Here is a 13345-nt window from a genome sequence, read left to right as displayed (position 1 = left end):
ATTTTAAAATACAGAATTTGGAAAGAATACCACATATGACTTTAAAACAAGTCAATTGTCTTCTGCTATAATAATCAATGTAAAACAGACTCCTTAAAAAAGACTTACAAGAAAAAAAAAGGAAAAAAAGGTGTGTGGGGGGAACAAGCCAGGTATGGTGGCTCAAACCTGTAATCTTGACTAACTTGGAGGATCAGAGTTCAAGGCCAACAGAGGCAAAAACAAAAATGGCAACAACTCCCACACCCTCCAAAAAAACCACAAGACCTCATCTCAACCAATAAAAATCAGGGCACGGTGACTGGCACCGGTCATGGCGGTGAGAAGGACGCATCCAGAGGAGGATCACAGTCAAACCAGCCAGGTCTAAACACAAAGCTCGGTTGGAAAAATGTGTAAAAAGCAAGCAAGCAAGCAAAAAAAAAAAGTTAGGGTGTGTGGCCTATGTGTTAGAGCACCCAGGTAGCAAGTGCAAAGCCCTGAGTTTCAAACCCTACTGCCACACACACACACACACACACACACACACACACACACACGACAAATTCAAATTAAAACAAATATCATATACTTTCCCTTTCTGCAGGGAAAAGATGGGAAATACTGCTGTAAATCAAAACAAACGCTTCTGCACTCCCCTCTCCAGCCATACCTTCCCACTGTCACACAGTTTGTTTCTGTATTCCTAGACACATATGTACATGCACATTGCCCTCCTACACACACACAGATAAGACATTGTTCTATAGTGCCTTAGATTTGGTTTGTTTTGCAATTCTGAGATCTAACCTCAGGACTTTGTGTTTGCTAGGCAAGTTCTTCCTTTTTTTTTTTTGCCAGTCCTGGGCTTGAGCTCAGGGCGTGAGCACTGTCCTTGGACTTTCTCAAGACTAGAGCTCTACCACTTGAGCCTCAACACCACTTCTGGCTTTTTTCTGTGTATGTGGTACCGAGGAATTGAACCTGGGTCTTTGTGCATGCTAGACAAGCACTCTACCACTAGGCCAAACTCCCGGCCCCATCTTTTTTTTTTTTTAAGATATAAATCACTTTGTGTTTTGATCTTCAGTGGACTTTTTTTATTAAAGAATTTATTGACATTGATTTTTACATCGTATTTCAAATGACATGTTTAACAAACAAGTGTTCAAGAAGGGAATCTATGTATAATTACACTGGCACTTAGTTTTTAGAACATAATCAAAATTAGGCTAAGGGTTTGTATATCATAGATACATATTAATTTATGAAATAAAACATGTCTATAGAGACATAGGTTTTTATGTCCATATAGTTATGTTTATATTTCCAATACCATGTCCATAGCATTGGGTATGCAAATGTTGAGTCCTTGCTCTTATACTGTTTGTATCTAATAGCCACATATTAAGGATACCATGTGCCTTTTGTTCCTCTGGTCTTGACTTGTCTCACTCGACATGATTCGTTCTAGATTCATCCACTTTCCTGCAAATGCCATTATTTTATCTTATCTGTTGGCTATGTAGAATTCCATTGTATGTATGTATGTATGTATAAATATATATATATATATATCACATTTTCTGTATCCATTCATCTGTAGTAGGGCATCTGGATTGTTTCGTTTGCCTGGCTATTGTGAATAGTGCAGAGATGAACATAGCTGAGCAGGTGTCCTTATCATATCTTGGATTATGATGTTCAGGATAGATGCCCAGGAGTGTTATGGAGGGATCGTAGGGAAGGTCAATTTTCAGTTCTTTATGAAGCCTCCACACTGCTTTCCAGAGTGACTGAACTAGTCTACATTCCCACCAGCAGTGTAGTAGGGTTCCTTTTTCTCCACATCCCCGCCAGCAACTGTCATTGTCTGAGTTCAAAATCTTGGCCATTCTTGTTGGGGTAAGGTGATATCTTAGGGTTGTTGGTAAGATACACTGTTATTACTGGTGGTCTCCTGCACGTCTTGCCAGTGTGCAAGGGTCAGATCTAAACAAGTAGAGGTGCTGCCTCTCATGTTAAAAGAATAAAATAGGAAGACTGGTAAACTAAAAACAGACAACAGATAACAAGCAACAAATTTAAAAAGACAACAGAAAGTTCCCGGGACCAAACAGCACTCCCTCACTCTCACTCAGGAGCTGCTCAAACACCAAACCAAACTGACACTTCTTCGGTGCCCCCAAAAGGCTTAGGGTCCAGAAGACCCCTGCCCAAAATGGGGATCGGGACATCTCCTGTTCCCTCCAGGCTCACTGTCCGGACACGTCTGCCCCAGTGACAGCCTGCCAAATACAAATGCAACCAATCGACTGCTACAAAATCAAAGTAAAAGGATAATGACATGGACGAAAAGCAGACAAGTGAGCGCTCTCACTGGTCAGGAGGCAATAAACATTTCAGGCTCCAGAGAGTCCTGCGTAGGGTTCCTGGGGGATCCCGGACATGCCCTATGTTGGGTGACAAATGTTGTGCCCTGAGGAAAGGTCCCCAAAGAAGACCACCAAGATCGAGGTGTCCGAAATGCAATCAGCAAAGTTTATTGTGGGTTACAAGCCAGAACTCTGTCTGCATGCCCTCGTAGCAGCGAGGCTGGGAGGAGTTATTGATCAGGGTTTACAGTCCTTTTAAAGGCAAAACCCACAGATTTACACTCATCCGGTGGTCGAGTGAGATAAGGTGGGGATTAGGGAGCTTCCTAGGCTGGTGGAAACTGACCGGAAGTTCTCACACCTGTTGGGTCCCATTCAACTGTCAGAGAGTAGTTTTATGGCTTGGGAAACAAATGCTATATGTGCGATCAAATTTTGACACAAAATAGGCTAGTTCCTGGAGCTTATGGACACACCAGCATGAACAATGGCTGACTAGGCTTCAGAAGCTCCTTTCAGATACGGTGGCTTATTAATTGTTCTTTCCGGTTTGTGCAGCCTCTGGGTCTTTGGAGACTTTTTGAATTGGAGTTTCTATTCTGCTTACTGAAGGGGAATAATTTTGGGTCTGGGGGTAGTTACTTTTCATCTCTACAGTGGTACTGAGGAATCCACCCCGGGTCTTGGTCAAGCTAGGCAAGCACTTCCCTGCTAGACCAAACTCCCCACCCTTAAAACAGCAAAGCTTTATTTATTAGTATTTTATTTAGGCACGTAACTTCACCGAGGCAACGGCAATGTTCTCATTCAGAGGCACACAACCGTCCTGGGCTATTGGAGGAGGAGCTCTGACTCCCGCAGCACGCCCACCTCCTAACCACACCCTGCTTTCCTGCAATTGGGCACGAGTTGTCAGCTGAATATCACACCTGGGAGCTACTGGTTCCTTAGGGGAGGACAGCGAAGAGGGATTCCTCCTTCTGGCTTCTTCAGGCTCCATAAATCCGAATGAACCATAAAGGAATACTTCCTCCTTGAGCAGATTATTGTCAGACTACGTTCTCCGGTCGATGCAGTGTCTCCTAAGAAACTTTTAGGGTGTGGTGGCTGAGCGGCTGTATGCAATGGCCCTGCAGTGCAGCTGGAGTGTCCTAAGGATAGGTGGGCTGTGCCTGGTTCTGTGGTACTCACTGGTCTCCACAGGTAAGAAGGGAAGGGATGGGAATGGGGTTGGAGGTGGGGTGGAGGTTAAGAGGGGGGCGCCGATTGTGCCTCAGGCAGTCTCTGCTCTCCTGGATTTCTGCCAACACTTGTGGCTTTTTTTTGTACGGAGATTGTTGTCAGCTTTGAGGATGGAGAAGGTCCTGCTGATTTTTGCTTTGTGAAATCGTTTGGTGCCTAATAGGATAGACAGGTATGCTTCTCGTGGGCTGCCCAGATAATTGTGTATGGTCCATCATGATGTTAAAAAAAAAAATCCAAGTGGTCAGGCTCTGGTGACTCACACCTCTACTCAGGCGGCCGAGATCTAAAGAGTGAAGATCAAAGCATGCTTACCTCCATTAAGTACCAGAAAACTGGAAGTGGAGCTGTAGCTCCAAGTGGAGGAGAACTAGCCTTGAACAAAAGGAGCTCAGGACCAGGCCCTGAGTTCAAGCCCTATGACAGATATTTCCCCCTTCCTCCCCCCCAAAAATCCAAGTGGCCATGGTCAGAAAAATGTTTCTCCATCTCTGCTGGCAGTTGAGACAGAAAAGGAAAATAAAAGACATTATGAATGGGCTGTGTTGGAAACATACACTCCTGTATCTTGTCATGAATTTATTGACTAAAGTTAACTTTAGTTTATGAACTAAAGCAATTTTGTTGGTGATGATTCAGGAAGTTGTTGGCAACACAGGTACTTTTATCTTAATTACTAACATGAACTCTCAAATCATACATTACACTGTACACAATTACGTGAGAGCTACTAAGGAAGGATTAAAGAGGGTGGGTTTTGAGGGCTGTCCTGTAGGCACAGGAAGAGAGCTGTTAGAGTTGAAAGAAAATGATCTATAGAGGAAAGAGTAAGCAGTTTTAGGATAGTCACAGGAAGTTGTTCATTCATTGATGGGTAGGGAGGATGGAGAAAGAGAGCTAGAGAAGGGAGTCAGTCTGATTAAAGTAAAATTCATACATGCATACATGAAATAGCATGGTATAACCACTTTGAGCAATTAGTATGCACTTAAAACAACGAATAAGAGACTTGTGTTTACCTCACCAAGAAATCACATTAAAAAAATAAAAACAGGTAGTGGTGGCTTACACCTGTAATTTTAGCTACTAAGCAAGCTGAGATTTGAGGTTTCCAGTTCAAAGCCAGTCTGGGCAGACAAGTCTATAGGATTCTTAGCTATAATTTCTCTGGCACAAAGCCAAAAGTGGAAGTGTGGCTTCAGTGGTAGAGTGCCAACCATGTGTGAAAAAGCCAAGTAAGAATATGAGGGTCTTTGTTTAAGTCCTAGTGCTGGCACAAGCACACACACACACACACACACACACACACACACACACACACACACACTGGTTTCTCACAAAGATAAAATGACAGTTCTCAAATAATTCACATTATTAAGTGTCCAGGACTCTGAAACCTATTAAATATTGTCAAAAGAAATCTAAGAAGATTTAATAGTTGAATGGAAGAATATCCTGTCTGTCTTTGGTCAGGCTGCCACAGCAAATACCAAAAATAGATGGCTTAGACAGAAATTTATTCCTCATAGTTTAGAGGTTGGGAAGTCTAAGATGAAGGTGCTATTTGATTGTTTCTGATAAAGACCTCATTTCTGGATTGCAGAAGAATGGCTTTTGCTATGTCTTCATATGGCAGAAATCCTGTCCAGAAGGCTTCATCCTTATGAATTAATCACTCCTCCCCTCAGAGTTTCTACATAAAAATAACAGCGTGTGTGTGTGTGTGTGTGTGTGTGTGTGTGTGTGTGTGTGTGTGTGTGTCCTGGGCCTCAAACTTAGGACCTGAGCACTGTCCCTGAGCTTTTGTGCTCAAGGCTAGCACTTTGCTGCTTGAGCCACAGCTCCATTTCTGGTGTTTTTGATGCTTAACTGGAAATAAGCATCTCAAGGACTCTACTGCCTGAACGACTGGCTTTAGATTATAGCCAGGAGCCAAGGATGGCCAGCTCCACAGGGCATCTTAAAAATATGGCAAGGTGCCATTGGTTCACAACTGTAATCCTTGCTGGTCAGGAGGCTGAGATCTGAAAGTTGAGATTCAAAGCCATCCCACACGGGAAAGTCCAGTTAACCACCAAAAAGCTAGAAATGGAGCTGTGGCTCAAGTGGCTGAGCATTAGCCTTCAGCAGCAAAGCTCAAGAACAGCATCCATGTTCTGAATTCAAGCCCCCAGGACAGGCACACACACAGAAAACAACAACAACAACAAAACAAAACCAAACTTGTCATACATGGGTTGAAAACATCATTTGAAAGATATTACCTAAACTGATCTTAAGATTTGGTGCAATTCCTATCAGCACCACAGCTGACCTCTTTGTTGAAATCCCTAAGTTGGTTCTAAAGTGTACATGGAGGGCCGGGAGTTTAGCCTAGTGGTAGAGTGCTTGCCTAGCATGCATGAAGACCCAGGTTCAATTCCTCGGTACCACATACATAGAAAAAAGCCAGAAGTGATGGTATGGCTCAAGTGGTAGTGTTCTAGCCTTGAGAAAACCCAAGGACAGTGCCAAAGAACTGAGCCCAAGGCCAGGACTGGCAAAAAAAAAAAAAAAGTGTACATGGAACTACATGGTCCCTGTAGCAGCCAAAACCATCTTGAATAAGAAGAAAACAGAGCTTATGTGGGTTAATAAGAAGCCTCTGGGGTCAGGAGCATAGCTTAGTGGTAGAGTGCTTGCCTCGCATGCACGTAGTCCTGGGTTCAGTTCCTCAGTTCCACCACATACACAGAAAAAGCCAGATGTGGTGCTGTGGCTCAAGTGGCAGAACACTAGCCTTGCCCAAAAGTGTCCAAGGACAGTGCCTAAGCCCTGAGTTCAAGCCCCAGGACAGGAAAAAGAAGAAGGAAGAGGAGGAGGAGGAGGAGGAGGAGGAGGAGGAGGAGGAGGAGGAGAAGCAGCCTCTGTGCTAAGCCCTCCTCTGCCTACCTAAGAAATATTTATTACTTGACAGTGTTTTGAGAGAACCAAGGGTCTCACAACGGATTTCTGTTATTACCACAGGTCTGGAAGTAGAAATGGCAGAAAAGATACAGATAGTATCCCTGAATGAGAATATCATCATATCCTGCAAAATCTCTGGTTCTCCATACCTGGACATCGCAATTATGGGTGTCATGTGGTTTTGGAAGAATCAGATGTCTGAACAAGAGAGCAAGGTGTTCGAGTTTTATGGAGATCATCAAGCATCATTCAGACCTGGAGCCATGGTGTCTCCAAGAAGGCTGGTGAAGGGTGATGCCTCACTACAACTGTCTGAAGTTCAGTTGAGGGATGCAGGAGAATACCGATGTGTAGTGACAGTCACCCCTCACAAGGCAGAAGGCAGGATCTTGGTAAAAGTTGTGGGTAGGTACCTGAGGGCAATGCCCTGTAGTTCCCATGGTGCTGGAGTTCTACATGGAGCTGCAGTTGGGCCAAGTACAGCACAGAGTTTAGGGTATAAGTCTAGGAATCAGACAGATGTGGGTTTTTACCAACAGTTGGATAATCTCGAGCAGTTTTCAATAACTGAACTTCAGTCCCCTTTTCATTTAGCAAAAGAAATAAATACCTAAAAGGAAAGTGTCTATGAAAAATATGGATCAAAAGCTTAGCATTGTGCTCTCTCTGTTCATTGCAGGTGTTCAGGAAATAGTAATCATAGGGGTAAATAACTGTCCCATTGTGTGGACACTGTCTTCAATGAAGAAGCAAAAACAACAAAAAAAGTAGCTAGGATCTAGTTTCACAGATCAGAATTCTCTTCAGCTTTGGTATTTGCACACTTTGGTATTTGGGCCAACTGTTTAGTATCTTTGGTTCTTTTCCCAGGATGGAAATGTCTCTCAAAAGTGCCTCTTCTGGGGCTGGGAGTTTGGCCTAGTGGTAAGAGTGCTTGCCTAGCATGCACGAAGACCAGGGTTCGATTCCTCAGCACTCCACATACATAGAAAAAGCCAGAAGTGGTGCTGTGGCTCAAGTGGTAGAGTGCTAGCCTTGAGAAAGCCCAAGGACAACGCTCAAGCCACAGGACTGGCAAAACAAACAAACAAAAAAAACCAAGTACCTTTTCTATGGTAGTAGGTTGTCAGGGTAGGCGCATAACAGCTCTCAAATACGTTTTGGGGGGAAACAGGTCTCACTATATAGTTCAGGTTGACCTCAAACTCATGGTCCTCCTGACTTAGCTTCCTGAGTGTTGGAATTATAGGTAGGCCCAACATATCCCACTCTCTTTTATTGATTTCTTCTTTGTTCTGTTATAAAGAAGGGATATAGTTGGTGAATATAGTATTTTCCAGGGATGCCATAACAAGATACTGCTAACTGATTGGCTAAATAATGTCTTGGGGCTGGAAGTGTGGCCTAGTGATAAAGTGTTTGCCTAGCATGTATGAAGACCTGGGTTCAATTCCTCGGTACACAGACACAGAAAAAGCCAGAAGTGGTGCTGCAGCTCAAGTGGTAGAGCTTTAGGCTTGAGAAATGCCCAAGGACGTGCTCAGGTCCTGAGTCCAAGTCCCAAGACTGGTAAAAAAAAAATAATAAAATAATATGTCTTTTTTCTGACAAGCTTGAGGACCAAGCTTGAGAGCCAATGTGTCAGCAGTGTGTCTTCTGAAGCTTCTAATGCTCTCTGTCCTACTTCCTTTATTTTTATAAGCACACTAATTATAATATATTAGGGTCCATCCTGATAGCCTCATTTTAACTTAAATCATTTCTTTTCATTTTATTTTTATTTTTGTCAGATATTTTATTTATTTTTAATTGTACTTAATTGCCAGGGTAACATATAGAGGGTTTGCAGTTATATTTGTCAGATAGTGGATACATTACTTTGTCAACATTGATACCCCTTCTCATGTTTTTCTCCCTCTTTCCCTGCCCCTACCACCTCCCAATCATCCTTTTCACTAATCAGTTTTTTAAAGACCCTATTTCCAAATAAGCTCATCTTGAGAGATATTAGGAACTTAGGGAGGGGACATAGGAGGAATTCTAAGTGGATGCAGTTCAGCCTATAAATCCATAAATATAAAACACTGAATGTAGGCTACGCGTGGTGGTTCATGCCTGTAATCCTAGCTGCTCAGGAGGCTGAGATCTGAGGATCTCATTCAAAGCCAGCAGGGGCACTAAAGAACGTTGTGACTCTCATCTCCAATTAATCACTAAAAAAAAATGGGAAATGGGACTGTGGCTCCAGGGTAGGGTGGTAGCCCCATGACCGAAAAACAAAACAAAACTTTGAATGTTTCATTCATGTTAATTTTGGCAGTGCAGAGGGTTAATTAGAGCTCATTTATTCTGCAATTGACAGAAAGTCTGAAATTACAATGAGTTAACAAATTAATAGACTTTTGACATAATGCAGAAACTCTCTCTCTCTTCTCTCTCTCTCTCTCTCTCTCTCTCTCTCTCTCTCTCTCTCTCTCTCACACACACACACACACACACACACACACACACATTTTTGTTCTGGGATCCCACCTGGAATACCACTTTACTTTTTTTCCAGTCCTGGGGCTTGAACACAGGGCCTGGGCACTGTCCTGAGCTTTCTCAAGGCTAGTGCTCTACCACTTGAGCCACAGCACCACTTTTGACTTCTGAGGAATTAAATCCAGGGCTTCATGCATGCTAGGCAGGTACTGTACCACTAGGCCACTAGGCCACACTCCTAGTCCCTCCTCCCTAAGTCACAGCCCCACTTCCCATTTTCTAGTGATTAATTGGAGATAAGAATCTCACTGTCTTTAGTGCCTGGGCTGGTTTTGAACTGTGATCCTCAGATCTCAGCCTCCTGAGTATCTAGGATTATAGGCGTGAGCCACCACACCCGGCACTATCACAATTTTTAATTTAAGAATACTTCCTTGGAGTTGCTGTTTCCACTTTTGAGTATATTCAGAACGACTAGACCCTATGTTTACATGGATCTACCCACCTGCAGTACATGTTGGTGATGTACCTTTGATTGAAATGTGTCATATTTGGTTAAAAATGCTTGGAATTAGTAGTCTCAACCATAGCCATATCCCAGGGCAGAATCTGTGTTTAACACAGAATAACTTAAGAAACTTCCTGCGTAAAGCTTAAGAAAATTATTGTGAAAGTGAGGTGACATGATGACAGTGGCACTAACATGCTCAGGCTAGTTAGCCTAATGGAACCCGATTCAGGCATCCGGCTGGTAATGAGCTAGTCCCTGCCAGCCCTCAAGGAGTTCCCACACTGGTCTGAAACTGATGGGTCTCTAACCTGATGTTGGGCATGGGCTCAGTATTATCTATGTCTCAGTAGACATCTTTTGAAAAAGTGGATATTTGATGTTTTCAGTCTTGCTTGGCCATAATAGAAGTAACACAGAGAGGTACAGGTATTGTAGTAAGGTTGAGGGAGGAAAAGGGGAGTTGGTCTGGATCCTAATCATGCCCCTTCTCTTCCACGACAGCTCTCCCAAACAGCATATTATTTGTAGAGCAACATACAGTGAAAAAGAATGAAGAAAAATATCTTGTATGTAAGGTAAATGGGTTCTACCCCTCAAACATTAATATCATATGGAAGCAAAGGATCCCAAGGGTTCCCCAGTTTCAAGAGGTCACTAAGGACATCACCAGGAGTCCCCTTCTCAAGAATGAAGATGGTACATATAACATTACCAGCAGCTTGAAAATAAAGTCCTCTGAGGAAGAGCCTGAGTCTGTCTACCAGTGTGTGATATGGCACCTATCCTTGCACAGCCCCCAGAAGTACAGCATCACACTAAATGGGACAGGTAAGTGTCTTCTTGCACATTTCCTCCATGTTTCACCTTTGGGATACATAACTTACAACTTTGGTTCCTAGGAAGTCTGGGGTCTTTGCTAGGGGCTGATGTGGGCGGGGGGGGGGGGAACAACAGAAAATATGACCTGGAAGAAACAAGTTGAGTTCTGACTCAGTTCATTCCCCAGAGTCTGAAGCCTAGGCTTGGGCAGTGTCAAGGCTGGTCCTGCTGGTACATGCCCTGTAACTACAATGGATCCTTATGAAGACACCATGCACTGTAGAATCCCTCTTAGAGGTGGGGTGCTGTTTGTTGAGTTCATATCTTGGTCACACCTCTAGCCTTTGGTGGGAATGATCTAGGTGATCAAATGCATCTTGTTGAGCTGAGAGGAATCAGGAAGGTAGGAGCCCTGAGGGATATTGTCTGGATGTGCCAATATATCCATGCATGCTCTTAAGGGGGAAAAGGAATGGTTGTTGGAAGTAATGGTTGAGAGGATTATGTACAGATAAAGTATGTAGGTGTGACAGTATGAGGAGCATGAAATTGAAATTTGTTTTAGTTATTCAGTGTGAGGTATTTGAGTGGCATGGTATAAACAATAGAAGATGTAATCTTGATGCATGTGATATATGTCTGTTGTATGTGGTATTTAATATTGGATAGTCATTTTAATTTAATATCGTAATCTTCTCCTTTAATGGTAAGAAAACTTGGCAGAGTTCTATTGAGTAAACAAGCAAGCAGACAAACAGATGACAAGCAAGCAAATAGACAAGGTTTTTGGATGCTCAAAGGGAGAGACCTCTTTGTTTTGAGATAAGTTTTTGCCATATAGCCCTGCCTGGCCTGGAATTCATGATTTTTCTGCCTCTACCTCCTGGGAGTTCAGATGTATGTCATCACATCTGGCCTTGCACTGTATTTGTAACATGTGATAAGCACTCTGATATGTGATATGATACTCTGATATGTGCAATAGGAATGGCAATGCAGAGACATGTGGCAGGGGCATATGGCACAAACTAGCATTTGTGTGGGTTCTTCAGCCCTTGCTGATTTTCTCTTAATATTCTTCTATTCTCTCCAGAATCTGTGGAACCAAACCCCTGGTACTACTTGTTGATTTTTCTCCTTATTGGCTGTAGTTGGGAAAGGTAAGGAACTCTGAAACAAGGCAAGAATTCATGATTGTAGTCAACAAATGGTGTGAGAAAGCTCTGAGACAGGTGTTAGGAAGTTAGTGTGGTGTGTGGTTTTAATCTATCTGATGTTATATTGGGGAAGAACGTCTTCGTTTGATTGCCATGTGACTCTGGGAAATGTGTTGTAAATCTCCCTCTGTCTGTCCACATGATACAAAAGTCACTGAACTGAGTCTGTCTTTATTAGAACAGGCAGGTGCTTTGCACTATGTGTGGGCTATATTACCATCCTCATAGATTAAAAAACAACAGGGCAGGGAGTTTGGCCTAGTGGTAGAGTGTTTGCCTAGCATGCACAAAGACCCGGTACCACATACTTAGAAAAAAAGCTAAAAGCGGTGCTGAGGCTCAAGTGGTAGAGTTCTAGCCTTGAGAAAAATCCAAAGACAGTCCTCAGGCCCTGAGCTTAAGCCCAGGACTGGACCCCTCCAAAAAAAGGTGAAAAAAGGCGGAGAGAGCGTGGAGTTCTTTTCTCAAATTGCTATATTTATTTATTTATTTATTTATTATTTTGCTGGTCCTTGGGCTTGAAATTGGCCTAGGCACTATCCAAACTTTTGTGGGTAAGACTACTATTGCTCTACCATTTGAGCCATGGTCCCACTTCCAGTTTTTTGTGGTCCACTGGAGATTAGAGTCTCACAGACTTTTCTGCCAAGGCTGACTTTGAACCATAATTCTCAGATCTCAGCTTTCTGAGTAAGTAGGATTATAAGTGTGAGCCACTGGCTCATACCACAATAGGATACTTTATTATCCATCTGTACTTGAGAAAATTCTTATTTTGACCAAAATTCTTAATTCTCACTAGATGTTACTAAATTAAATCTTCAACTGTGACCTAAGAGTAAATATAACAACAGTGCAAGCTTTAGAGGCCCAGAAAACCACTGTAAGTATGTTGGGGGCTAGAGGCTCAACTCAGCAGTAGAACTGCATGCCTGGTAAATGTGTATGTCAAAATGGTTCTAGATAATAAAATTGCCCTCAATTATTTATGGACCTTAAATGTGTGCACGACCTATTACTTTTCATTGTGAAGTAGAAGTAGAATAATAAATAGAATATATCAGCCGGCTTATATATGAGACTTATTCTTCTGGTGTAAACTGATATAGAAAACCTGATATAAAGTTGTATTCAAATATTTCTTGTGACTTATGATTGCTATCACATTTACTGCCTTTCTCTGCCTTTGATGCGCAGGATGCTGTGGTGACAGATGTCTGGTAAAATTTACAAGGAGCCAAGTTTGAAAAACTAAAGTCCTTTTCAACAAAGAAGACACAAAAATAGGAGTTTAACCCAAATCTTGCTCAAGTTCTTGCCATGTGCTGGTACAGCACACTGTAGAAGTTAAGTATGCATTGCTGAAACAAAAAAGAGGAGGAGGAGGAGCAGGAGAGGAAGAAGAAGAAGAAGAAGAAGAAGAAGAAGAAGAAGAAGAAGAAGAAGAAGAAGAAGAAGAAGAAGAAGAAGAAGAAAAAGAAGAAGAAGAAGAAGAGGAAGAAGAGGAGGAAGAGGAGGAGGAGGAGGAGGAGGAGGGGAGGAGGAGGAGGAGGAGGAGGAGGAGGAGGAGGAGGAGGGGAGGAGGAGGAGGAGGAGGAAGGAAGGAAGAAAGGAAGGAAAAAGGAGAAAGAGGGAGAGAGAAAAAAGAAAGGAAGAAAAGAAAGAAAGGAAGGAAGGAAGAAAAAAAGAAGGAGAAAGGAAGAAAGGGGAAGAAAAGGAGCTAAAGCCTTTATGATGAGCCTGGATCCAGTGGTCATTCTTACTGAAACTTC

At 42.7% G+C, this 13345-nt stretch overlaps 1 protein-coding gene across 1 annotated transcript; it reads left to right on the top strand.

Annotated features, from left to right (window-relative positions):
- Positions 1–3275: 3275 nt before the first annotated feature.
- On the top strand, positions 3276–13065 carry Ncr3lg1 (natural killer cell cytotoxicity receptor 3 ligand 1). Its single transcript, XM_090348947.1, has 5 exons — positions 3276–3557; positions 6603–6947; positions 10039–10365; positions 11450–11516; positions 12771–13065. The coding sequence occupies exons 1-5, from the start codon at positions 3479–3481 to the stop codon at positions 12781–12783; spliced, it is 831 nt and encodes a 276-aa protein (XP_090205073.1). The 5' UTR covers positions 3276–3478; the 3' UTR covers positions 12784–13065.
- The last annotated feature ends 280 nt before the right edge of the window (positions 13066–13345 follow it).

The sequence above is a fragment of the Megascapheus bottae genome, chromosome 16, assembly GCF_031878675.1.
Source record: "Megascapheus bottae isolate mThoBot1 chromosome 16, mThoBot2.hap1, whole genome shotgun sequence".
NCBI lineage: Eukaryota > Metazoa > Chordata > Mammalia > Rodentia > Geomyidae > Megascapheus > Megascapheus bottae.
Note: the sequence above shows the minus strand (reverse complement) of the source record. Positions and strands in the feature narration are given on the sequence as shown.

Coding starts and splice junctions, on each gene's coding strand:
- Ncr3lg1 (XM_090348947.1), top strand. CDS start 3,479: ATGGCCCTGCAGTGCAGCTGGAGTGTCCTAAGGATAGGTGGGCTGTGC. Junction 3,558..6,602: donor GTACTCACTGGTCTCCACAG/GTAAGAAGGGAA, acceptor TTATTACCACAG/GTCTGGAAGTAGAAATGGCA. Junction 6,948..10,038: donor GATCTTGGTAAAAGTTGTGG/GTAGGTACCTGA, acceptor CTTCCACGACAG/CTCTCCCAAACAGCATATTA.